General features: G+C 35.9%; 3 protein-coding genes and 1 non-coding gene across 6 annotated transcripts; 1 reads left to right on the top strand and 3 right to left on the bottom strand.

Annotated features, from left to right (window-relative positions):
- Positions 1 to 3509: 3509 nt before the first annotated feature.
- Positions 3510 to 10900, bottom strand: LOC113778771 (heparan-alpha-glucosaminide N-acetyltransferase-like). The gene is made up of 13 exons (XM_027324262.1): positions 10580 to 10900; positions 10280 to 10417; positions 9629 to 9710; positions 8729 to 8805; positions 8260 to 8366; positions 7525 to 7654; positions 6565 to 6681; positions 6364 to 6455; positions 5690 to 5756; positions 5505 to 5583; positions 5316 to 5407; positions 4728 to 4871; positions 3510 to 4232 (listed from the first exon to the last, which is right to left on the bottom strand). The coding sequence occupies exons 1-13, from the start codon at positions 10817 to 10819 to the stop codon at positions 4092 to 4094; spliced, it is 1506 nt and encodes a 501-aa protein (XP_027180063.1). The 5' UTR covers positions 10820 to 10900; the 3' UTR covers positions 3510 to 4091.
- Positions 10901 to 12255: 1355 nt separating this feature from the next.
- Positions 12256 to 17383, bottom strand: LOC113777435 (methionine aminotransferase-like). 3 transcript variants are annotated; one of them, XM_027322516.1, is made up of 10 exons: positions 17298 to 17383; positions 15291 to 15661; positions 15057 to 15187; positions 14873 to 14958; positions 14630 to 14724; positions 14256 to 14379; positions 13613 to 13727; positions 13243 to 13397; positions 13032 to 13157; positions 12256 to 12700 (listed from the first exon to the last, which is right to left on the bottom strand). In XM_027322516.1, exons 2-10 carry the CDS (start codon positions 15470 to 15472, stop codon positions 12491 to 12493), a joined length of 1224 nt encoding a protein of 407 aa, XP_027178317.1. In that variant the 5' UTR covers positions 15473 to 15661; positions 17298 to 17383; the 3' UTR covers positions 12256 to 12490. The 3 variants fall into 3 exon arrangements, with proteins under 3 accessions (XP_027178317.1, XP_027178319.1, XP_027178318.1); XM_027322518.1 differs by having other exon boundaries at positions 14256 to 14352; XM_027322517.1 differs by having other exon boundaries at positions 17266 to 17366.
- A 1631-nt stretch (positions 17384 to 19014) lies between these two features.
- LOC113776696 (oxidation resistance protein 1) lies at positions 19015 to 23789 on the bottom strand. The gene is made up of 8 exons (XM_027321758.1): positions 23452 to 23789; positions 21831 to 22363; positions 21630 to 21702; positions 20856 to 20936; positions 20703 to 20766; positions 19735 to 19822; positions 19543 to 19627; positions 19015 to 19340 (listed from the first exon to the last, which is right to left on the bottom strand). The coding sequence occupies exons 1-8, from the start codon at positions 23563 to 23565 to the stop codon at positions 19257 to 19259; spliced, it is 1122 nt and encodes a 373-aa protein (XP_027177559.1). The 5' UTR covers positions 23566 to 23789; the 3' UTR covers positions 19015 to 19256.
- A 217-nt stretch (positions 23790 to 24006) lies between these two features.
- Positions 24007 to 24079, top strand: TRNAR-ACG. The gene has a single exon. It is a non-coding gene; the product is annotated as a tRNA-Arg (tRNA).
- The last annotated feature ends 490 nt before the right edge of the window (positions 24080 to 24569 follow it).

Here is a 24569-nt window from a genome sequence, read left to right as displayed (position 1 = left end):
TGATCAGGAATTTGTACTTTCAGTACCAACGACTCGTCCAATTTGAATTTATTAGCTTCCCCCTTTAGTTACATAAAAAGATTTATGATCATTTTAAGCTCAGAAGAACAAAACAAAATAGACAAAAAGCTTTACTTCCATTACCGAACGAGTTCGTTGGACTTTATATACAAGGCGATACAACCGAAAGTGGCTTTATCTTAGGCTATGTACGATAATCTTCCAGCACCAAGTGTCTAAATTGGTATAAAAGCGGAGCTTCGACATTAAAACTCAAATTGCAAGTCAAGCTGCTCCATGCAGCCCACCCAGCACCAGCAGCAACAAATTCGTTGTGCCTCTTGTTTGCAACGGCGAGACCGCCTCTTCATACTCTGAAGCATATAACAAAACCCATAATTATTTAAAACAAAAATTATATTGTGTTCTTTTTATATTTTTCTGGATGGTTGATAGTTTTGTGAGAGAGATATGCACTGAAGTCAACTTGAGGTAGAAGTAAGCGGGTTATAATGTGTATTTGCACTATCCTTTTCTTCTTCATTTTCTTTTTGTTTATTTCCCCTAATTACTAGTGCTTAATTTGTTTTGAATTTTATTTTTCTAACGGAGTGGGATGGAGTTTAAGAAAGAAGGAAAGGACATAGAAGTTGAAACCAAAACCTCTAATTCATTCATGTAACCTTAATTTTAGCTATTGGACCGTAATTACTACCACTTCAATTAGTGCGTGTTCGTCAATGTACACCATGCGTCATGCCTTCTAAGTTCCAACAATTTTTTATACCTACTCTGATGATTTTATTTTTTTTAATTAGTTATTTAATTGGTTGCGGGGACTTGAAATAAAACCTGACCGCCCATTCGAGACTAAGCCCTTAGCATTATAATTCAAAGGAGCATAATTCGGGAATATTCATTATTTCGCTTGACAGACACTAACTGATATAACTTGTGCCGTTTGATATGACAGCTTGCAGAAGCAACGAAACCGATTGCCTTTAGGATCATTAATGCGGCTCCCTTCTCCATAAACAAAATATATCTGTACTTTTATTAAACTCGATTCAGCGGTTCAACTAATCAATCCAATGAATCGACAATTGAATCGGACTGGGTTGTTAAAACAAAATTTATTTGAAATCTTTTATTAAATTTTATTATTCAATTAGCATAAACTCTATAAATTATGAAATGGATTTAAAAAATAATAATATATCACACAATTCATTTTAAAGGCAAACACAATTCCTAGTAACCTTTTGTACTTAAAATTCATAAACAAACTAGATAATTACACTTAGATAAAATTTTATACTTGAAATTTGATGGATTACTAATTAAATTTAGATTTTGTTAATTCTTATAAGAATTAATGATTCTATAATAAATTAGACTCATTAAGCATTTACTATGGCATAATTTATTATACTTCTAATCATATAAAAAATTATGAAACATAATATTTAAATGTATTTAGTGATCCACCGGTTGGACTACTCACCTACTGGTTGAACCAGTAATCTATTGATCCACCTCTTTCCCCGGATTCCTCGCCGGATCGGGTTTAATAACTATGCTTTGGACTATAAATAGTGCTGTCCTACCACCTTATGAGGTAATTGACTAATCTCACTCTCATAACTCCCGAACCTCTCATTGTTTCGACTGCTAGCTTAGGCATTGAAGTCCCAATCCTTGTGTCTTTTATCGTTGTGTTCGCAGGCAACCGGCATCGCTTTATCGGATTTTTGAGCGCACACGGGTGTTATTGGACCTTTGATTGCTAATGCTACGCCAACATTGTACTCGTCAGCCGTTCACATTCGTCGTTTGAGTAATGCCACCAATTTTCATTATTCTCGATTTGAAATAAGCCATTTCTGCCGCTTCTTGACAAACCAAACAATCCATTATAGCCTTGTCATAATTGATATTAAAAAAAAATGAAGCAAAAGAAAAAAGAAAAACCAACGCAAATTAAACCACAAGGCAGAATGCTAGTATTAATTATTAAACTCAATAACCTTCAAATCTAAATAATCACTGCTCTAACTAAAAGACCAAGTATACACAAATGTCTTTTAAACAGCAATAACCATTGCGAGGAAACTTGAGTGCTTCACTACTCGATCACAAAATCGTAGAATTAAAGATAATCATCTCATTAGCATTAAGCTAAGTGCTTCACGGAAAATTTCGTTCAGGAAAAAGGGAAAAAAAAAGGTTAATGGAAGATGTTCCCTAGCTGGTAAAAATCCAGTATGGACTTCCCAGCGATCATTGAGCAATTATATAGGGTGGTTGCTCAAATTTCTATTAGGACGTGAACCTCTAATACTCAAGTAAATTGACATCGAACAATATGATTGCTTTTCTAACAGACTGGGATCGTTAGTTCTGATTAAACTTCCGTCACCCTATTGATTTTGGTTTTGGTTGGTAGCTTCATCCCCAGTGAGATATATTGCATTCCTCCAAGAAATAACCTGACTGATTTTGGTGGGTTCATTAAGCAAAATGTAGGAGAACTTTGGATTAGCTTCAGATTGTTTAGTGACGCTATTCACAGAAGGAAGCATGGCATTAGTTCTCACAACTCAAAACCTTTTAATTTCTGATCCAATTTGGAGAAAAATTCACATGGTGGAGTGATGAACAAATGCTAGCATCACAAATAAAAATGGTACACAGGTCACTGTTGTATATCTAAAATCAAATTTAAGGATCACTGTGCTGTCTCTGTCTCTGTTTGGTCAGCCAAGGAGACTTTGCTGAGCCTACTGGCCGGCACCTTGATATCTTTATTTCTACCTTTTCTGCTGCTTCTTCCAAGGCGACTACCGTTTGAACCATATAGTGCCCTATGAGCCAGTGCTTTACTCAATGACGATTCAGGCCTGGTCTTGTTATCTTCCAATCTCTCAGGAGGGACAGTTGTGTAGGAGGCATCAGAAGCTTCACTATATGATTCTTTCTCAGAGGCCATTTCCTGAGGAATTGGAGACGAGAAATATGAAGTTGTGATTGAAATTTGGAGTAATCCCCACCACAAAAAAAGGAAAAAAAATGTTACTGAGATTTGGAACACCAAGGCCTGTTAGAAAGTACCTCTCGAGCGAGAGCTACTGGAAATTTATGCCTCTCCCCCAGATCGAAGGGACAGAAGTACGTGGAGATTACTTTAGTTGATAGTGCGGTAAAAAGGAGGTTGGAATAGTTTGAAGCAAAGTTTTTGTATGGCAGAAAAGACTTGGATGCAAATCCCCTTTTCAACGAATTACCTAAGATATACGTTTGTTCACTTATCTTGTTAACTGAGAACCTTGACGAGGTGACCAATTCATGGGGAAAAAGGACGAATCTTGTACATGCCTTGCTTGAAGGTGTAGACTGCCTCCATATCCTCCGGAATCTTCATCCAAATCTTTCTACTTAACAGGACTGGTTTTTTGTTTCTAATGTCAATGTAACAGGTGACTAGCTTTGCAATAAATTGGCATTCACAATTTACAGAAAGAGCTTAAGATGTTGATGACAATGCCTCATTACACTCTCGAGCTTTGCTAACATAAAACATAAAGATTTCTGGTTCACATAAGATAATTTAGTTCCAAGCCAAAGAACAGTGCAAGGCAGAGAGTATGTTACTTCGGAATTCCTTGTCATCGAATCTGCACTTCTTAGGATCAGTTTTTCCCTTGATTCCAAGCAATGCTTGACGCCTAACTCCAACATCAACAGAACATATTTACACCATAGCCTTGCCTACATGTCTCCTTCACTAGGTACTTACAGAAAATTCTGGAAACACAGGCCAAAAAACAAAAAATCTAATATGTTTATCCTAGCTAAAACTGACAAAATCCTATAGCGTTCATTGTCTGTCGACCTGGTATTTCAGCTCATCTGATTGGCCAGTTATTTTCATAAAAGTGTGCAAAGAAAGACATCCTAGTGCAGGATAGAGCTTCACGACCATCTAAGAGGTGTATGGTTGCCTGTATATTCTAAGCTGCGTAACTTGGCAAATTTGTTTATCTTGCCGAGGCATGCTACAATGCAGTGCAATGTAATACTGCACCTACAAGCTACAGTTTTATATACACACGTTTCATGTGCAGGAATCCAGCAATTACACCCCAAAATAATATCTCAAGCAGGACAAATCCCAATGTACCCCACTTCTTAGAATGAAATATTGTTTGGAACAGCCTCTCAGTGAAGTCAACCTGCACAGAAATAAAGAACTCAAAAGTTTATTCAGGATGAGCCCAGCATCCCATCACCAAAATTCTCTGTTCAAAGCTCAACAACTGTACATGAGCATTGATACAAATAAAGGCACCAGTTGCCTGAGAACACTTATCATGGGGAAAAAAAAGTAATGTTGAAATAACTGAATTACTTTCCTAAAGAATTAACTCAAGAAAAATAGACTACCAGCAAAAATATTGATTCTGCATTTCCAGTTGTTTTTCAGCACGATTAAATCAAGTTGTTTAATGCTGTCTGCAAACGAGTCTCAGATAGAATCTACAAATGCTACAAAAACTATACTCACACCAAAGAATACAGCTCATAGTGTAGTATTCTGTCCTCTATTACCGCATAAGTAACATCTCAGATTTTTTTTTTTAAAAAAAAAGGAACATGAAGTTGTTATACCATACTTAAAAAATGGAAAAGACCCACGGCAAAGAAGCGTCTAACTGAAAGAGACATACAAGGTTATTTTCAGGTGAGCGCCAGTAGAAACCCTGTAAAGCTGCTGGAAACAGGTCACAAGCAGCCAAAGCATAAGTTATGAGAGCGTTCATTCCCATCCACTGAAATATTACTGTTGGCTTTCTAATGCATTTCACATCAACCTGCACCAAGTATCATCAATTTAAAACACATGAACTCTCTTACTTTTGATGTTTTATGCACTGGAAAGTAGCTTATTTCAGACTTTATATCTAAATAATACTTCATTAAGTTTTATAGTGAGCTACATGTTACAAACATCCGTACAAGTCTCTACCAATACGCAACACTGACAAGGATTACATGGTAGTAGATGGTGCAACAGATATACCCAAACTTTTCTTCAATTTCAACTTGCATTTTGCCTACTACTGAAGAACTAAATAGCTAAGTAGTACAACTACCATAATTGACAGCATTACTAACTAAACCCCCTTGAGGATATTGACTACTCTTTTTGGTATGTTTCCAACAATTGTACTAAATTAAAAGTTGATATCAGAAAAAATGGACTAACTCTTAGAAAAGAGAAAATTCAACAATTGAACTTCAGCAAATAAACTCACAATATAAAAGATGATGGTTAAGAGAAAGCCCGATGCGCCTGCAGTGATGAACATGTAGCTCAATGTGTACAAGGGTTTAGAAAAAGGAATGCCTGAAGAAACGAACAATATGACAGAAACTTTTAATAAATTGAAAAAAATTACGAGATAAAGAAATGAACATAACTTATGGAAGAAAAGACCAAGTACCCAGAACTTCCAAACCAAATCCCAAGATTAGCAAAGGGATGGATGTTAAAAACCATAATTTCACTCTTTCCATCTCGCCCTGCAGCAAATAAGTCAATTATAAGTCAGTATGACACTTAGAAAAAGAAAAAATCAGTAACCCTAGACTACCACAAGCCCGAGAGAGCAAAAATGTTGCATCTTACCTGAACATGCACAAGAATGTGCCCATAATGCAATCCCACAAAACACGTAATGGCAGCCATCAAAGAACTACCAAAAATATTAAGATCCCATCACTTAACAAGAAGATTCTCCAGTAAGAAACAGACTGGCAATTACAAAAGAGCAAAAGCTAAAACTATGTCAATCAGTACATCTTGCGTGATGATGAAGACTAAAGATTAACAAAACAGAAAAAAATCCTCAAGCATGAACAATAAGAATGTAGTTATCAAAAATATTTTATGTGCAGCTGAAAGTTAAACTGCCTAAGCAAGTTGGTGAGACTAGTTCAAACATAATTTAAGCTTTGACTTAGGCCAAGGCAAGAGGTAAGAGGTAAGACTATGATTACCACAGGAACTCCATTTACAGTAGGTTGCGGTGCTTGGTTTCCTATGGTAATTAATGCTCTGATTATTGACACTTTCACGCAACATAAGTTGTACTGAAAGTTAAAACATAGGACAATAAACAAAACACAGATTGTAACCAATCTCACGTGCTTTTTCTTTTCTTATGATCATGTGCTATTAGAAAATGTAATGACCACCATGATAAAATTGTTCCATAATAATTTTGAAAGATTATGTAGTCTCTAACAAACAAAAGATCATCGTAGTTATGGTCAAAACAAAAAGCAGCTCAAGATATAAACCTTAGGATGCCCTCAGGGTCAAACGGAGCAAGGCACCATCCAGGAGCATCTGCTGGGAGAGGGCCATAATCAGGTGAGTTGACACTGCATTCCTTTAAGACAAAACAAGACAAAAATCAATACTTTGTTGCTGGAAAACTTCATTTAAAAGATAAAAAGAAATGTGCAAGCCACAAAAAATAAAAAGCTTCAAGGGAAAACCTTTGTTCTTCTGTATACTGGACGTTGATAAAGATGCTGTTGACCAAGGACATACCGATCAATCAAACCAACTGCATTGCAAGCAGGTTCAAGACTGCCCCTCACTCCACATTGAACCTAGTTGGAATAAATATTTTAGACTCACTACATTAAGCAGGTATGCATAACCTGTTTTCCTCTCCCTTAACAGAAACAGGGAATCATCAAGAGAGAGAGAGAGAGAGATGCAGGGATCTCTTTCATATGTTTCTATTACAAGCAAAGTTGGGATACTTCAGCTTCCTAAAAAGTAATATCTTTGGAAACTTATGAAAACATGAGTGAGGACAACTTCATCAAATGTAAAATAGTCCTCCATTATATGAAAACACCAACTAGAATGGCTACAGAATGCTATGCTGTTACCATAAGTGAATCAACCAAAATTTGTTACAACAACTTTGTTCTTAGCCTTCGATTTCACTTAAGCTATCCACGTCTAAGATCAAAGAGTGAAGTGGATACGTTCCCAATAGGGAAGAGTCTCAAATCCCAAACCAGGAAACTATTTTTTGTCCCCCAAAATCTATCCTTCATCTGAAGGGAAAGCTCTTAACTTGCACATACTACCATAAATTTGACTTTCTATGCTATACAAACCAACACAGTTACCAAGTGTACCAAGTCATAAGCCATTAACTAACATTTCCACAAGTTTTGCAGCTTTTAGCTCTTTCTGACAAGTTAGCAGAGTGAACTCCACACAGATGGAAATTTAAACTACCAAGATCATTACTGAAACTAAATTCTGAAGGATAGTTTTAAACAAATACTTTACACATGATATAGCCCTTAAGCATATCCTATAAAGTATCTTCCAACCTGTCTCAGTGCACCCCAAGCCCCAGAAATATCTGATAAGAAAATAGACACTTTTCAGTCATAGATAAATTTGCACAATCCCTGAATTTGTTGACTTACTGTTTGATTGCCAGATCTGTATCCAGGAATGGACTCAACCTTGAGATTAAGAAGTTGAAAACTCCAACTTGGGATATAAAGAAAATACAGCAATACCATGTACAAAGCACCAAGTAAGCTTGCAAGCACCCTGCACAAAATATACAAATTTATCAATCCACATGAAAATAACATCAGTAATGTAATATTAAAGATGAAGTTTTACCATTTACATAATCATGTGGACCAGACACATATAGTACTCATCCCACGAATAGAAATGCCTCTAGAATCTTACATTGACACTTGTATTCTCACAGCTTGTCTTTCAATCAGTAACTTAATCCAATGCCACATCAACATGAAGAATCTCAAAGGAAAAAAAAAAGATTTCCCCACAGTATGGTTGTATTATCTTCAAACATTTTAGACATGAGTATGCTTTCCATTTTCTGATTATGGTAGTATATAGTCATGTATCGTTCTTAACTTTTAATATTATCAAATGCTCCTAGACAGACATAGGCTAGAACAGCCTTCAGCTGGCCCTTCAGCACTGAATCCAACCCAGGTACTTGTTGAAGGGAAAATATTCTTTATGTCATAGTTGAAATGAAGTTCATGACAAGAATGTTTCTTCACAATAAATGAAAACAGAGTGATATCAACAAACAGGTGACCCTAAAAAGGGTTAACCATCCTTAAACTGAAAACATTTTTGGAAATTTCAAGAAAGGTATAATACCGAATGCTTACAACTGGAAGTAGTATCTTCTTACAAATGTCACCACTGAATCGACCGCTACATTATTCACCAGCCAAATCTCCATAATCGAAGCCAAGAAGTACCCAATGGAGATCCTCTGCAGCACAACACAAACTACAAGATAAAACCTCACAAAGACTTGATATAGAGTCAGAGACATTTGGCCGAATTATTCAACCATACAAGCAGAAGATCAAACATGAAATCAGGCAAAGGTTGAGAAGATTAATAGTTATTGAGGCGCACATCACATAAGTGTGCTTAAAAGGAGGAAAGTAGATGAGTAGGTATCTTTGTAACATAACACCATCATCATGGAATTTAGAAATACTATTATCTTGTGTGAAGGGGATTTGCAGGATTTTAAAATGTGTTTTATACCAAATATCTTCCTTAGCCCTTATATGTAGCAATAGCATAACATGCTAGTCATTAAATCCTAAAAGCCAACTTACATACCTGCAGCACACCCATCCATCTTATCTTGCCAAGATCAACTCCATAAGTTAAATCATCACGCCCATGGAAATACCCACCTACGATTCCATCAAGTTATGTAAAATATGAAGTGTTAGTCCGGTAAAGAAAGCAAACTTGCTGTAATGGTGTATATTATTCTGTTTGCTATAAAACATGATTAATCAAAAATTCTACCAATAAACTTTGAACTTGACACTTAATTCATCTGATTTAAGCAATTACTAAGATAAGATGTGATGTCCTCAACTTCAGACTTAATTAATCTCCTTTTCCTCATTTTTTTTTCAAAAACAGGAAACAATCATAATTCCCTCTGTTTTCAAGGTTGCTCTTTTTGGTCTCAATGTTGAACACTTGATACTCAGGAAGCCAAAATCAGTGATTCTATTAAAACAATTTTGACTAGGAATTTATCACAGCGAGAAACCATAATGCTAGCATACACTTTGCTGAATTCATATATAATACAAATTTTACTGGGCTATGAGGTTAAATTGATTCCCAGTAGTAATGTCCTTGATACCCAAAGCCGGCCTAGATGAACAGAAGAAGCAGACAAGTGAAATCTTCCACCTAGGGAAGTAATTTTTTCAATTTCCTGCTAACAATGGCACAAAATTCCTGATTTAATTGAAGCATCTTTATCATTTCAGATCAACTGAAGACCAACTCACCCCGTATAAAAGAATTCTAAATAAACACGAGGGAGCCATCCCTGCTCTCTATCCGCCTCTGCTAAACACATTTTTTCGTGGCAGCTATTATTCCATAAAGAAAGCACATATGATTCAAAACCCCCAAAGCAAAAAGGAAGAGAGAGAACTTAAAGCAGTTATGATAGGAAGAGAATGGATGTTTTGTAGGTGACAGCCAACAAACCTTGAAGAATCAATCCCAAAAGGAAAAGCCTAATTGATCTGATTACAACTTTCTTCATTGCTTCAGGTTTGCTAGGTACTTTCTGCATTTGGAAAACAAGTTTTGGCACATCAGTATTCAAGAACAACAAGGCAACAACAGTAGAGCTGATACTCTTCTCTTTCTTTTTCTTTATTTTGTTAGAATGGAGCTAGTTGCTTAACAGTGTAGTAGTTAGGGGTAATTAAATAAATATTGATATATTTTCCATATTTAAGAACATTATTATTTTTATGCATATTAGCAAAATTCAAAATCAATGCAAGTCGATGTTCTACTATAAGAAACAGACCAAGGGGCTTCATCTTCTTCTTTCGACCTAAACCAACCACCATAATCAAATCTCTCATTCCTGTTCTTTTTTCATTCTTCATCTAATTATCCGGCCTCCTCTTCTTTGGCATGTCCTCCCCAACCCATCCCATCCCATCATCACAATACCCTCTTCTCTACTCCATATCTCAGAAGTCCACTCAATGTGAAAAAGACACAAATCATACTTTCGCTTCTTTCAAAGTTTCACAGCAAATGAGTTATGAAGTTCCACACCAATTAAGTACCATTAGGTGATTCTTCACCCAAGTTTGGTAATTAAGGAATGGGGAAGAGCACCTTGAAGACGAGAGTAACAGAAACACCAACTCCAAAGAGGAAAAACGGCATAACAAAGTCAGCAAGTGTCACTCCAAACCAAGGCGCGTGATTTATAGACGGGAAAGCTTTTCCAGCGTCGTCCACCAAAATCATCAGCTGCCAAAAACCCAAAAAAAAAAAAACAATATTTAACAACAAAATTATCAGCAATCCAAACCATACAAATGGGAAAAAAGTTAAAAAAAAAAAAAGACGAAGAAGAAGCTAAAGAGGGTGAGCAGGTGAGGGTGGAATGGCGGTGAAATTGCAGAGACGTACAGCTACAGTGAGACCGCGGAAAACGTCGAGAGACACAAGGCGTTGTTTTGGTGCGGTTGCCACGGGTGGTGTTGACCCGTCGTTACTGTCAGGCTCCTCCGCAGAGACTGAAGCGGTGATCTCTCCTCCTCCTCTAATCGCCGATGATCCTCTCCTCCTCGGAAAGTCATCTGAAGCACTCTGTAGTAGTGGCGTAGCTTCGCCGTCGTCGACTGCGACTGTTACCACCGCCGATGCCATACTGATGATAATAGTAGTATTAGTTTCGCTTCTCCGGTTTGACTTTGACCTTCGCGCGAACTACAGCTGCTAAAGCAGCAATACAAAAAAGGTTACAGACCAGCGGAGTGCAACGAATAATTGGAAAATGAGGAGTGCCCATCGCCAAGTAATCCATAACGATTTTTTTAAAAAAAAAATCTTTGGTTTTCTTTAATTACCGTTTAAAGTTTAATTTGGTAAATTAAATATTGATAATTGAATTTCGACTGAATAATCCGTAATTCCATAATACTTAAAACTCTAGAAGCAAGTAAAAAATATTGATTTAAAATAAATTAAGGCTCAAGAATAAATTTAACATCAGTATGTGATATTATTAAATAGTATATAATATCCTATCTAACATAAAATTCGATGATAATTCGGCTAGTAATCGGAATTTTAGAAATCAAATTTAATATTTATTCTCAAACTATTTTAAGATTTTTTTTAAAATTGGATATAAATCGGTTTTATCAATATCGAGATGTATATTGGATTGATCTGTCTCGTTTGGCAAGTGAGTTTTTTGAGTATTTGTCTAAAATTTTACTGTAACTTACTGTAGAAGTTTTTAAAAAAATTTTTAAAGTGTGTAAATTTTTGAATATTTTAAAATGTATAGTTTAAAAACTTTAAAAAAATTTGTGAGGTTATTGTAGTTAAAATTTTTAAAAAACTTGTAACAAATAAACTTAACAAAAAACTTGTCTGTCAAACAAGGCCCAGTTTTCTTAGGAACTTTAAACCCTACAGGGATATTCCATTCTTTTTTTTCATTAAGTACTCCAGTTGGGCTCGATGAAAATGTTCTCTCCTTTCCTTCCTTACCCACAAACGATTGAAAATTTCGCACATCTCAAGTTTCAAGTTCAATTGTTGCAGTTGGTGGTTGCCAATTTGAGATTGACCCGTACTCAAATAGATAAATTTTTTGGTATCATTTAAAATTGTTATATTTGAAGACTTATATAAGAGTGCAACCGAAAAATCATATCATTTTGCATCATAAAATTTATTTTAGAGATCGGAAAACATTACCACCACATATAGATAGTTTACAGTAACTTTTACAGATCATTCGTCAACAGCAATTTTTTTTCCTCTGAGCATCCGGTATCCCTACCCTTTCGTGAGACTAATCCGGATTCGGTCCAGGGAGCGCCCCTCAGAGTCCAACTCTTATTCGAGGGTGAAAACTTGACCCAGAGCTTTTCAAGACGACACATGCAGAAGTCGAATTTGTAATCTTTCATTGGCATTAGTAACCTGCTTATCAGTTGCCCCAAGCTTAGGGGTTGGCAACAGCAATTTATCAGACAATGAAAGTTGAACTCGCATGCTTTCAAAACTGCAGGACAAGTAGTTGTACATTCTATCAAGTTAAAATATTTTGCTGAAGAAAACAATATTATTTTGCTGAAGAATATTTTCCCTTCAAAAGATTTTACAGCGTACCAAACTGACCCCAGATCTCAAGTAATTTCACGTAATTTGTTCGCATGAATTGATTCCAAATTAACTCCAGAGTTGAAGTCGATCGTGCTATTAATAAAAGAGGAAAAGTCTAGAAAGACTATAAGGTGGGATAATTAGACTGCTAGCATGATTTTTGATAAAGAACATCCCATTGTCAGCTGTCCTACCAGACTAAAATAGCTCCAAACGCCCGGTTTCTTTAACGAGCCCCGTAATCTTTTGAGCGGCAATGTTCAGCGTATCAAAGCTCTTGCAGAAGGCAAACCGTATATATCTGCTCTGGTAGCTAAATGTAGATGAACAGGAGCTTTTGTGAAAGAATCCGCTTCCTGGCACAGCTACCACCCCTGCTTGTTTGATGAGTTGCTCCACAAATTCAACCTGAAATTGTAAAATTGATTAATAGCTACGGTCCACCCACCGATGAATCAATTGCTGTGATTTCTAGGGAGGTTATGTTGAAGGCATGCCTATTCATAAACGGACACACATGTCTCGACTTTTGGAAGACTGATAAGGCACAAGTAAGAATTTTTCAGAGGAATTACATAAAATGCTGAACGGGTTTCAGATCAAAATTGAAACTTCTGGGCGAAGATCAGTATTCAAACTACAAAAAATTTGCCTTGTAGAATATGGAACAAGCAGAAAATTGATCCATCATGCTTTCACAATGAGGTAAATAGATAAGAGTATGTGACGAGGCGCCTACATCAGAAAGAGTGCAACTCTCAGGAAGCTCTGCAAACACGAAGACTGAACCCATTGGCCTAAACTGCATTGGGAAGCCAACCTTTACAAGCAACTCATGAATGAAATCTCTTCTCGATTGATAGTCCTACGCATCAGAACAGATTTTATTAGGAACAGACCACAACTTCCAGTACGTACAAGACCTTGAAAAGTGAGATGTTGGATCTTACCCTTCTCAATGAATCAAAGTATTGAGGAGAACTTCTCAAAGCAGTCAAGGCTGCTTCCTGGAAAGGTGCTGGAGCACAATCTGTAACTTTTACATGGATGTTTTGAATCGCCAATGCAATCCTAGCCGGAGCAATCGCCCATCCAATCCTCCAACCTAAATATTCACACCATGACAGAGCATAAGTGCACATGTCCTCCTACCAGGCTGAGTAATAGTAGCAAGAATCAATGATTTAAGCAATTCATGATAATTCTATGCAAGGGACCCAAAAAATGGGGAGAGACAGAGCAGACCATCTGACTCTTGTCAACAAGGTAAAACAGCGGGCAGCAATAATGAACACCCAGGTAGGACAATCAATTTTTCACCTGTAACGCTAAAAGTTTTTGACAATGATGATGTCACAATGGTCCGCTTCTGCATCTCTGGAAGTGTGGCAAGTGATATATGCTTTTCATTGTCAAAAGTAATATGCTCGTACACCTGAAGCGACATTACAAAATAGAAGTGAACAAAATTGCAAAAGATGTAGAGGATAAAATAAAGTTGGTCAACTACTAATTATTTACTCGTGAACCTAGATTTCTCACCAATCTAGACACATGATATTATATCAGAAGCCATTGTCTGGTAATGAAAAATGTTTACTTACTGAGAAAGGATAAATTAAGAAGACAAATCATTTGTCAAAGAAATTCATGTAGACATAACTTTCAGTTGATTCAGCTATATCTGTGGAAAGTATAGAACAATAACCACGTAAATAAGGACTATGATTCATGTATAAAGTTAAACCAGTTTCTGTGGATATTCAAAAACCTCAGAATTCTAAAATCAAAATAGTAAAAATTCACAAGCACATAGCCCAAAATCATTTTGTACATGAAGCTCAATCAGGCAATTAGATATGCAACATAAAAGGCAAGAATGCCTCTTAGTGCCACATTTGTGCCAAGAAAAATCATTTTGTACATGAAGCTCAAATCAGGCAATTATAAAAGGTTATCATACTTCATCTGTAACAGCTAGAATATCCCAGGTTCTGCAAGCTCCAGCAATAATCTCAAGATCATCCTTGGTAAAAACTTTCCCTGTTGGGTTGTGAGGACTGTGCCACTTTGTATCAGTCTCTTTTCTAATGCAATACAGGATGCATGAATTCTTAAGAATGATGCTCAGTAATAACTGGTCTGTTTTGCGCAACAGAACTCTACAAGGCATGGTTTATTAGAAAAATAAATGGTTCAAAAATGACAAATCTGAATTTATTTCAGGTCAAATAAATCTTCTTGCACCACTGAAAACCTACCAACTAAGAAAAGAAATTCTTTTTCCACAGTCGTGTGGTGTGTTCTGTGAGGTTATTTAATTGAATGAACGCATACCTGTTGACCACTAGAGCTTTGGTCTTAGCAGTAAATGATTTTATAAATTTGTCTGGATCAAGTTTCCAGCATGGTGGATCAAGGGGAACATACACCTGTAGTTTATAATACAATGATGAGAAATCAATTGAGCACCATCAGTCCAAAGCTGATAAACCTGAAGGCAGAGAAGCTATGGCATAAATTACTCTAATTCCATATTTAACAATAGCATATTACTAATAACAATATGGGGAAGCTTACAGGGACTCCTCCGGCCAATCTAATACAAGTGTCATATGTCTCATATGATGGATCAAACAGTATAACTTCATCACCCTGATCAATTACTTGGGGGGAGAAACAAACAGAAAGATATTATAGATTTTAGCACCCAAGACTTCCAGGTTGACCGTTGTAAGAGAGAAATTACATATAGTACACTTACTAGCAAACATGGTTGCTGCAAAAGCCTCAGACTGGCCACAACATATAACTATATCTGTCAAAGGATCAACGTCTAGGCCTTGCGTTTGTTTCATTTTACATGCCACATACTCACAAATTCCTTGAACGTGCCTTGATTAAGATTTGAGACAACTTTCAGTGTATTAAGCTAGTACTGCTATAGTACTAATGCCAACCAATGAAATAGATTTAATAAAACAATAAAAAAAGCGACCTGTACTGGTTGAAGTCAGAATTGATTGCAGAAATGGCAGCCTCTTTGATGTGAGAAGGAGCAGGGAAATCCGGGAAACCTTGGGAAAGGTTGATGGCGTTGCAGCGTTGGGCAAGCAAGGATAATTGTTGTATGGGAGAGGGTGTTATCGTCTTGGTCACAGCAGACAGCTTCTCCTCCATGTCTAATATCTAAATCTCCACTGCCAGTGCCTGTTGGCTTAGCTTTACCTCACCTTATCAGCTTATTGTTCCAGGTTGGTTGCCACTGCAGTTTGTCTTGGTTCTGCCATTGAATAACTCTTTCTATTCCAAACACAACGTAGAGTTAGTTGCTTGCTAGTTGCTGCCACTTGGTGCCTGGTGCTCCTCCTTTGGACATTGAAATTTGTTATTATTAACTATTTACCATATTAACGAATCAAATTTATAGCTATGTGTTTTTGTCTTTTGGTTCTTTAGGTACTTTAAGCATAGGACACAATTTTTCACTTACAGTTACATCTCATAAAGATACGATACAACTGTTACATTTAAAGTTATAGCTATATGTTTGCTTTATTTGATTGATGCATTGTAGTTAGAGTCCACAATATTTCAGTAAATTCTTGAGGGAATTGGTTACTCACAAGTAATTGAATTCCAATTTTTAATGGATTTCGAAAAGGGTAAAGAAAACAGATAAAGGTTCATGACAGAAAAATAACCAAAGGTGAACATGTTAGAAATTAATAATCTAATGATAAAAACGAATGCAACAAACAAATTTTTTCGAGTACGCACCTTTTAGTCTAGTAGTGCTTGAAAACATCAAGAGCAATATGCTTCAATGTCTTCAGATACTACTGAAATTACTATTAATCTAGCCCTAAGAAAATCTTATCAATTTAGAATGTCAAAAGTTCAGATACATTGGCAACAATCGAAAGATACAGCATGTCTAGTTTTTATCTCTGATAGTACTCATTATTAAAGGGATTGCAGAACATTAAGTACTAACTTTAATTTATTAGAGACTTTCCAAGTACAATGCAACTAACAATTTAAGCTTGAAGTTAAACTCATGTTAATCGAGTTCGAGCAACTAGAAGATCTTGCTAAACCTGAGTTCATGTTTCAAAGCTTAATAAGCTGCTCCTCTTAAGAATACATCATGCAACTCTGACAAAGCCAAATATGTACAATCTAATCCACTTCTAGCCTATAAAAACACATCTTAAACATTAAAGCTACATTTGAGGAATTGAGGATTACGACTAGAAATAGGATGCCCGCTCATCCCGCTTAGAAAATTGTTATTTCAAATTATCTAGGTCCAGCTCTCAGGATGCCTACCCTTGCATATGTTTATTCTTGTGTTACGTCAAGACAGAATTGCATAAGCGCTAGCCCCAAAGAGTCCCAGACTATTTACAACATCAAACACGAAGACAACTCTGTTGAGTAAAATATCAGGGTTTAACTATAAAGTAGCATAAACTCAGAAATGACGAAACAAATTATAGTTCAACTCCAAAGATTTATTCTTTGCAAAATGGACTAACATAAAAGATAACATGATCATTCCATTCTCACAAAGACTACTCCCCAAGTAACCTCTGGCATTGAAAAATAGACAAACTGCAGAAAATCACAAACATAAGTAGGCACATTACATCCAAGAATTCCCAGTTCACTTCACTGCGTGAAATACTTGTTTGGATAGTAGATTATTTGGCCAAATATATTTGCTGACACCACCATTACAATTTTCAATACAACTTTTTATCTTCACAATTATCATTTTATCTCCGTACATCACATCATAAAAAGTGCTACAGTAATTATTCTAAATATATATTTCAAATAATACCCTATACTAACTGGGCTTCTATTAACAGTCAAAAAACACAAATTCTTAATTTCAGATAGCAGCTTTTCTTCTATGCTACGGAGATTAAGACCAGGAGCAATCAACTACAAATGCATGGACTTACAGCATGAGCAGGGGAAGAGGATGTCGACTTACAAAGTGGACAGCTTTACTCCTTATTCCGATCTCATTATTCTTTTATCGTCTTCTTCTTGTTCACCTTTTATCCCAGTTTGTGTTTCTATCAGTCTCGTACAAATAGATGATGCTGATGATAAAGCTTTTCACCTACCTGTCCTCATGCGACACCTTTCTTCTGGGTTAATTTCAGAAACCTCCCTTCAAGTTTCAAACAATTTCATTTGACTCCCATCAAGTTTAAAAAATTATATTTACCTCCCTTGGCATGGTAAAATACTTATAATGCCTTCCATTAGGTAGACAATGTTAAATTTAAGACAATAAATTTGTAAAACTAAAAACAAAATCTATTTTTCCGTCTCTTATCTATTTTCACTCCTTTCGTTTCTAGTTAATACGACGTCTTTTTATTATCTTCGATTTTGTGGATATTAACAAACTGAAATTACAAAATCAACAGAAAGAGCAAATTATGTGTTAAACTAGAAGAAAATGAAAAGATTCTTGGATGTAAGTGCAATGAAGAAATTATGACAAATTACACATCTTTAGCTCTTTTTCCTATTTCAATCATCAATTTCATTATTGGATGAGATGTAAATGCAATAAAAAGAAATTGCAGCAAATAAGTAATTTTACAATTTTGCGACGATTAATATTTGAACTCTTGGATTGTAAGGGGCAACAAGACAACAAGATAAGAAACACAAGTTTAACAGCAAAAGGAGCAACTTAAAAAGGAAATTAGTAGAAGATATTATAGCAAATCATAATAAATTCTAATATTAAAAGGTACACTTATAATTCATCAACATAATTAATATACTTTTTTCTTTGTCGCAACGATAGGATTCCTATAATCTAATCTAACCTAATCTAGAGAGAAGGGGAGGGGACTCAATGTGAGTAGAAACTCCATCGAAAATGACCAATGAAAATCGTCACATAGTGTGACTTTTTATGGGAGGCAAGGTTCGAACTGCCTAAAATATTGAATATACCCTCATACCTTTTTAGTAATTGGGATTTTCAAATTTCAATTACCACAAAATTAGTTACTGTTGCGTCTTAGCCAGGAGAGGATGAAGAACAAAAGTATGGTTTAGGCCTTTAGGGGACTTCAATTTTTATTCCTTTTTTTTCCCCTCTTTTATCAGTGGATTAGTTATTTTGCCGTTTTTATTCCTTTTTTTTTTCTTTTTCCTTTACCCTCTGCATATTTCCATAATAATCAATTTTTTTTTGTTTATGATTTTCAAAATGGCCTCAATTTGGTCATACAATATTGGCGTTGCTATATCATTTTCAAATGGGCCTTGACTTGGGGTCTTGTAATATTTTCCTTCATCATTCGTGTAACATTTTCTTGAAATGAAATTACTCGTTAGTTTGGTTTTCAAGGTATTGAACTTTGGCAAGTGGCTTGATTTTCAGGAAATGAAAATTTTGAGGAATTTGATGAAGACACGAGTGAAACTTCAAACAAGTCAAAATCAGCCGTAACAAAACTATCACCATAGTTCACCTTTGAGTTGAGAGGGAAAAAAAAAAAAGAACACTTTAAGACTACTTTTGGGAAATCTTCTGCAAAAATCCTGCAACTTCTTGATCGATGTGAACTTTATTGGTTGTGCCCAAGACCAAAAACACATCATAATTCTCCACTATTATTCTTATACGTGTGCATTAACTTCAAAAATTGGTAATTTCAGCACAAGATAACAAAGGAACATTAACCAAAAAAAGCTTCACTAACATTATTATTACCAAACAAGTTTGTTGCAAACACTCAGCCCAAAATTGGCACTTTATATACAAGGCAGAGCAAATCTTTACAGCTGAAAAGTGGCTTCAACATATAGCATATTTATATTTTCTAGTATATGTACATTAATCTTCCAGCCCCAAGTTTGTGAATCAGCGGTACAAGAGCTGGACTTGAGAGAGTGTTACATAGAATTGCAAGTCAACCTGCTACAAGCGCCAAATTCCTGGTGCCTCTGTTCGCAACAGCGAGACCATCTCTTCATACTTTGAAGGGTATATAAAACCCCATAACTGCGTAAAACATGAAACAGTATTCTATCATTTGGTATTCTACTGGATGGTAATAATTCCGTAATCTTGCCCCATGGGAGAGACAGACATACCAAGTCAACTTGAGGCGGGCAACTAAGCTTAATCAATCAGATCAAATCAATGAAAGATGTTCAGACATGAATACAACAAATGTGAGCGTGAATAGGAGGGATGGGAGTACCTCAACTTCCTTCACATCAAAATCTTGGGTGTGTGCTAGACAAGAGTTTCCATAAGTTTCTGAAGCTGAACTAGATCCGGTCAATCTAGAAAACACAGATTGAACATTCAGACACAGTAAGCTAGCTGCCAGATAGAGGGGCAAACTAGAAGTGAAGCAATCACAAGTACATACGGTGAGTAGAAAACTCACAGATCGCCGTCCAAGTACAGAGCAAAATGACTGCCACCACCCAGAGCTAAATACTCAGGCGAGCACAAGGTGAAATAGCGGTTCATACCTGCTTGGCAAAGATGACATTTTAAAACAATCAACCTCAAAGGTACACAAACAAACCTGCATTAAAAAAAATGAAAAAAAAAAAAGGACCAACAAAGGAAAAGATTGATAGGAATAAATTGAACTAGATGCAGCAATCTTTCAATGATTCTATCAATATCCATAAAGCCAGGCACAAGACAACACAGCTGCAATTCGATGTTGTAGGTCTACTAAAGCTAATTGCTTTACTCAGCCATATTATAACTACCATATCATTCCAAAAAAAGAAAGATGCCCCATGTTCTCTAGTTTTATATTGTCCTTTTGACACTAGGGTAAAGACAACTTATGTAGTAAGAAGATGAAAAGTTTAACTCAAGCAGCAGTAGTTTGGCTAGAAAAATGTCAAGGGCATGCACCATTTGATCTCAGAAGCTCAAAATGAAATGTCAGTCATCTGGTGCTTTTAAATTACAGATACTTCCCTTGTTAGCCTTTTCAAGTTAATCACTATTTTACCCCTACAATCTAATTTCACTTAACTCTCCATCATAGACCATCACTAAGGACAATTTGCAGAATTAGAAAAGGTTGACATCGGAATCGAGGAAAAATTTACATGAAAGGATAAGAAACCTGAATGAAAATTATCATAAGTACGAAAAACAGAGGTCTATAATATGGAAAACCTCATCAAAGACGGGAAAAATATACCCCTAAAAATATTCGGACAGAGTCAAAGCGTCCTGCCAGTGGTCATCAGCTTTTCAGTAGAAGAAGTATTATTCAACTAGATAACTAAACTCTAATTAATGCATTAATAAATCAAAACAAACAAAAAGTTACATATCTCTTCAGAAGTTTCTAAAATACGGCAGCCCAAAAAGCAATATTAATACCTGTGGGATGGAAAATTGCAGGATCACCAGATATGTTTGTGAAAACAAATGAATTATTGCTGCCCTGTTTCAAATTGAATGCTGTCTTAAAATGACATAGACAGAATAGTATTTGGTGCTAAGATACCGAACATATGAGGTCATTCATCCCACCTGATATCTTTTCTTGCTTGTAGCTCTTAAGGGTGCCTCAACTAAACCACCAAATACAGCACCCTTGCGGTCTCCCACAACCTAAATAATCAGATTGAGATTGTGAGAGAGAGAGAGAGAGACTTTAAAACTGATTATGGTGACATGTAAATGACACTCATAGTCCAACAGTTTAATAATTTGCACAAATGAGGTCCACGAATCCATTTTGCAGCTACTTGCAGTTACATGCATAGAAAATATTTTCACTAAAATAGCCCAGTTGCATTAATTTTGTGTATATGAAATCCTCAAATTTGAGCAAAAATAACTAGTATAAGAACCAGAATCAGACTCTTCTAGTACCAAATAAGGTGGAATATATGATACCTAACAAATTAATAAATCTACATTTACATACACATTTAGCATTTATATGTCGACCCATGTTCATGGTGAGGTCTGTATACAAAAAGAGTGTGCTTGTGTGTGTCTGTGTGTTTCTGCAACGAATGAAATAAAAAGAGGGGATAATAGTTTAACTAAATCCAGATTTTTCTCGAAACACTAATTTTAAAACAAAAAACAATGGATGCAAAATTACAGTGGATAGACTAAAGCCTTCAGTTAACAAACATAACATATAACACGAGTATTCTCAAAAGGTCCACCAGGTGGCAGGCCAATCAACAGCTAAGTTTAGACATCATCCATGCTTATGTGCCATGAATTGTATAAATAGTTTCAAGTATAGCACAAACAACAAGCAAAGTTCTGAGTGATAGGCCCAATTACCAGCAAACTGAGACCAGGCCAAAGCATGCTTCTTCTATATAAAGTTGAAAGTGATATCCCATGTCTCCATGTACTGCAGAAGGCAGAATACTGAAATTAAATATTCTATAATGTGAATAGCCAACAAAAAAGCCAGATATCTTCTGAAAATTCAAAAAGGTTATTTATATCGTGTAATAATATGATTATATGTTCTTGCACCTGTATAATAACAACCATTTCCTCCCCTGAACAAGAACAGGCATAGAAGCAAATAGAACGCTTCGAGTCTTTTCAGAGAGAAGCAATGAAGGTTCAGAAGTTTCTGGAAACTCGTCCAAAGGCATTGGCTCATCCAAATTTTGTGTAGACATCTCTTCATCCGCGGAAACTTTAGATTTATTTGCATTGTCGACCACCATTTGAGAGCTGCTCTTTGCTGATCCTTGACTTCGAAAGCCAGGTAATCTAGCAGAGTGGTAGATTCTGTTAAGGGTTTGTTTACCCCTAGAGAATAAACTTCTTTTTCTGCCACTATCTCTCAGTATCGGCACATCTGACGATTCAGCCAGGTCCTCCTGGTACGCATTTTCCCCAGCAGATTCGGGCCTTCGACCAGACTCTGAAGATGAAAGTAAGGAGACTAGGAATGCAGTAAAAGAAGATGTATCAGGACCATCACCAGAGTCCTCAGAATCCTCATCCTCATCTGACACGGAGTCTGCTTTACTACCTCCAGACTCAGATTTTTCTTCCTATTAAAACCAATACCAAATTTCTATAAGCTTCATTAATGTTTTATCTCTGAGAGGGCAATTAAACGTGACAATAAACTGCTCCTCTTAAGATGCTGTAGAACGTAAGAAACATTATGAAAATCTGTTAAGTTCAAACATGGAAAAGTAAATCCACCTTTATCCCATAAAAACATATTATAAACATTACAGATACATTTGAGGCTTTAGAAATAGAAAGAGGATGCCCCTGCATCTCAACTCAAAAAAGAATTATTTCATATTATCTACATCAGGCTCTCAGGATGCCTACCCTTGCATACATTAATTTGTTTATTACGTTAAATAAAGCACTACTGCAGTACTAGCCACCAGAGGCCTGGACTATTGATGCTTTTACAACCTCAGGGCTCAACATGAATACACTTCTGTCAAGTAAAATATCCACCTTTGCATTCCATGACTGCTGGGGTTCAACTTTAAAGTAGAAAAAACTCAAAAAACCACGAAAAATTTGTAATTCAACTCCTAACTTTTAGTATTTGCATGATGGACTAACATACAAAGAGAACGCCATTCTTCCATTTTCACAAAGAATGCCCCCAAGTCACCTCCGGGATTAAAGGAATATAAATGGACTAACATAAACAAAGAACACTATTTTTCCATTTTCACAAAGAATCCCCCTAGCTAGCCTCTAGCATTAAAACCTAGCAGTACCCTTCTCCTCTTTTCAAAGCCATAAAATATAGTCAGACTGCAAAAAAGTTACAGCTAAAAATGGTAAAAACGTGACTAAAACTTCACTTCAGAAACCACCAGAATCCACAGCAGAAAACAAATAGGGAATTAAAAAGAAAAGAACTTCAAAACCAACAAATAAAAATAAACCCATTACGACCATTAATTCCCACTTCACTCGGGGATAAAAAAATCCTAACTGGGCCTTCAAACAATATACAAAAACATGAAAATTTAAAACCCAAATGATCAGATTATTGATATATAATAAAAAGAAGCAGCTTTTTCTTCTTCGATGAATGGATTGGGGGAAGATTATAGCACAAAATCATACTAAAATCATGAAATAATAATAAATATTGACTTACAGGGTGAGCAGGGGTAGTGGAGTTGGGTTTGGAAGAAGGTTTGTCTGAAATGGGGTTGAGGAGAACTGTGGTAAGATCAGATACAAAGTGGGCAGCTTTACTCCTTATTCCCATCTGATTATTCTCTTCTTCTTCTTTCTTTACCTTTTTTGATCAGTCTCCAACAGATAGCTGATGCTGATGATCAAGACTTCCACTATCTCTCAACATTCCATATTTTTAATTTTTTTTTTGCCTTTTTTTGTACACTACTTTCTTTATTTATGCTGCAGCAGCTGCTTGTTCAGATGTCATGGTTTTCTCAGTCATCAACTACTATCAAGATAGCATATTCAATATACCCTCTTTCATTTTTTTTTTATTTTTATTTTTTTTACATTTTCGTATATGCCTTTTTTTAATTCACAAAAAAAAGGGTTTATTCTTTATTGCTGCTGTTTGTTGGGACTTGGGAGCGGATGAGGACGAGTATGCTTCAAGCGACCTCAAAATTTCCTTTTCTTTTATGTAGCTCTACATTGTTATTATTTATTCTTTTTGTCGCTTAACATGTAAGACTCCATGGCCCAATGGATAAGGCGCTGGTCTACGGAACCAGAGATTCTGGGTTCGATCCCCAGTGGAGTCGGTTTTTTCTTTTCGCCTTCATAAATGGGGTCAGGTAATGTTTTGTCCCAGACGTGGTCCAGTGCCATTGATCCAAAATGCAGGTTTGAAGTTGGACTTAATTGTTCTTGGACGTGGTTTTCTCCCAATTATAACAAAAGCAGATTGGGCCACTGTTGACTGATTTTGGGAAATAGAACTTGATGAAAGTAAAATATGAGTGTAATAAAATTAATGTTAATACTGTGTGTAATATTTGAATTTTAAATTTAAATTTAAATTTTTTTAACAGAAAAGATGACTGTTAACTGATTGATGAAAGTTGTTCAACACGAATTGCTTTAGAAAATCTAGTGAAAAATTTCATAGGGAATCCATAAAGTTAGATGTTTTTAACATGAAAATGAAAAGTTGATTCATTAACATTGCTTGCACCCCTAAGAGCCTATTTTACTTCATGTATATTAATAATGGATAGCACATCTTGCAGGATATTAATAATGGATAGTGCA

Source organism: Coffea eugenioides, chromosome 7, assembly GCF_003713205.1.
Source record: "Coffea eugenioides isolate CCC68of chromosome 7, Ceug_1.0, whole genome shotgun sequence".
NCBI lineage: Eukaryota > Viridiplantae > Streptophyta > Magnoliopsida > Gentianales > Rubiaceae > Coffea > Coffea eugenioides.
Note: the sequence above shows the minus strand (reverse complement) of the source record. Positions and strands in the feature narration are given on the sequence as shown.

What these genes read in the sequence shown, in the direction of transcription:
- LOC113778771 (XM_027324262.1), bottom strand. Translation starts at nt 10,819, where the DNA reads ATGGCATCGGCGGTGGTAACAGTCGCAGTCGACGACGGCGAAGCTACG. An exon ending in CTGTTACTCTCGTCTTCAAG is followed by an intron (nt 9,711 to 10,279) that starts GTGCTCTTCCCC and finishes TTCCAAATGCAG; the next exon opens with AAAGTACCTAGCAAACCTGA. An exon ending in AGAAGATACTACTTCCAGTT is followed by an intron (nt 7,655 to 8,259) that starts GTAAGCATTCGG and finishes TATTTTGTGCAG; the next exon opens with GGTGCTTGCAAGCTTACTTG.
- LOC113777435 (XM_027322516.1), bottom strand. Translation starts at nt 15,472, where the DNA reads ATGGAGGAGAAGCTGTCTGCTGTGACCAAGACGATAACACCCTCTCCC. An exon ending in TGCAGCAACCATGTTTGCTA is followed by an intron (nt 14,959 to 15,056) that starts GTAAGTGTACTA and finishes TCTCCCCCCAAG; the next exon opens with TAATTGATCAGGGTGATGAA. An exon ending in ACTTTGATTCATTGAGAAGG is followed by an intron (nt 13,158 to 13,242) that starts GTAAGATCCAAC and finishes TCTGATGCGTAG; the next exon opens with GACTATCAATCGAGAAGAGA.
- LOC113776696 (XM_027321758.1), bottom strand. Translation starts at nt 23,565, where the DNA reads ATGGGAATAAGGAGTAAAGCTGCCCACTTTGTATCTGATCTTACCACA. An exon ending in AAATGGTTGTTATTATACAG is followed by an intron (nt 21,703 to 21,830) that starts GTGCAAGAACAT and finishes TGCCTTCTGCAG; the next exon opens with TACATGGAGACATGGGATAT. An exon ending in CTGTACTTGGACGGCGATCT is followed by an intron (nt 19,628 to 19,734) that starts GTGAGTTTTCTA and finishes TGTGTTTTCTAG; the next exon opens with ATTGACCGGATCTAGTTCAG.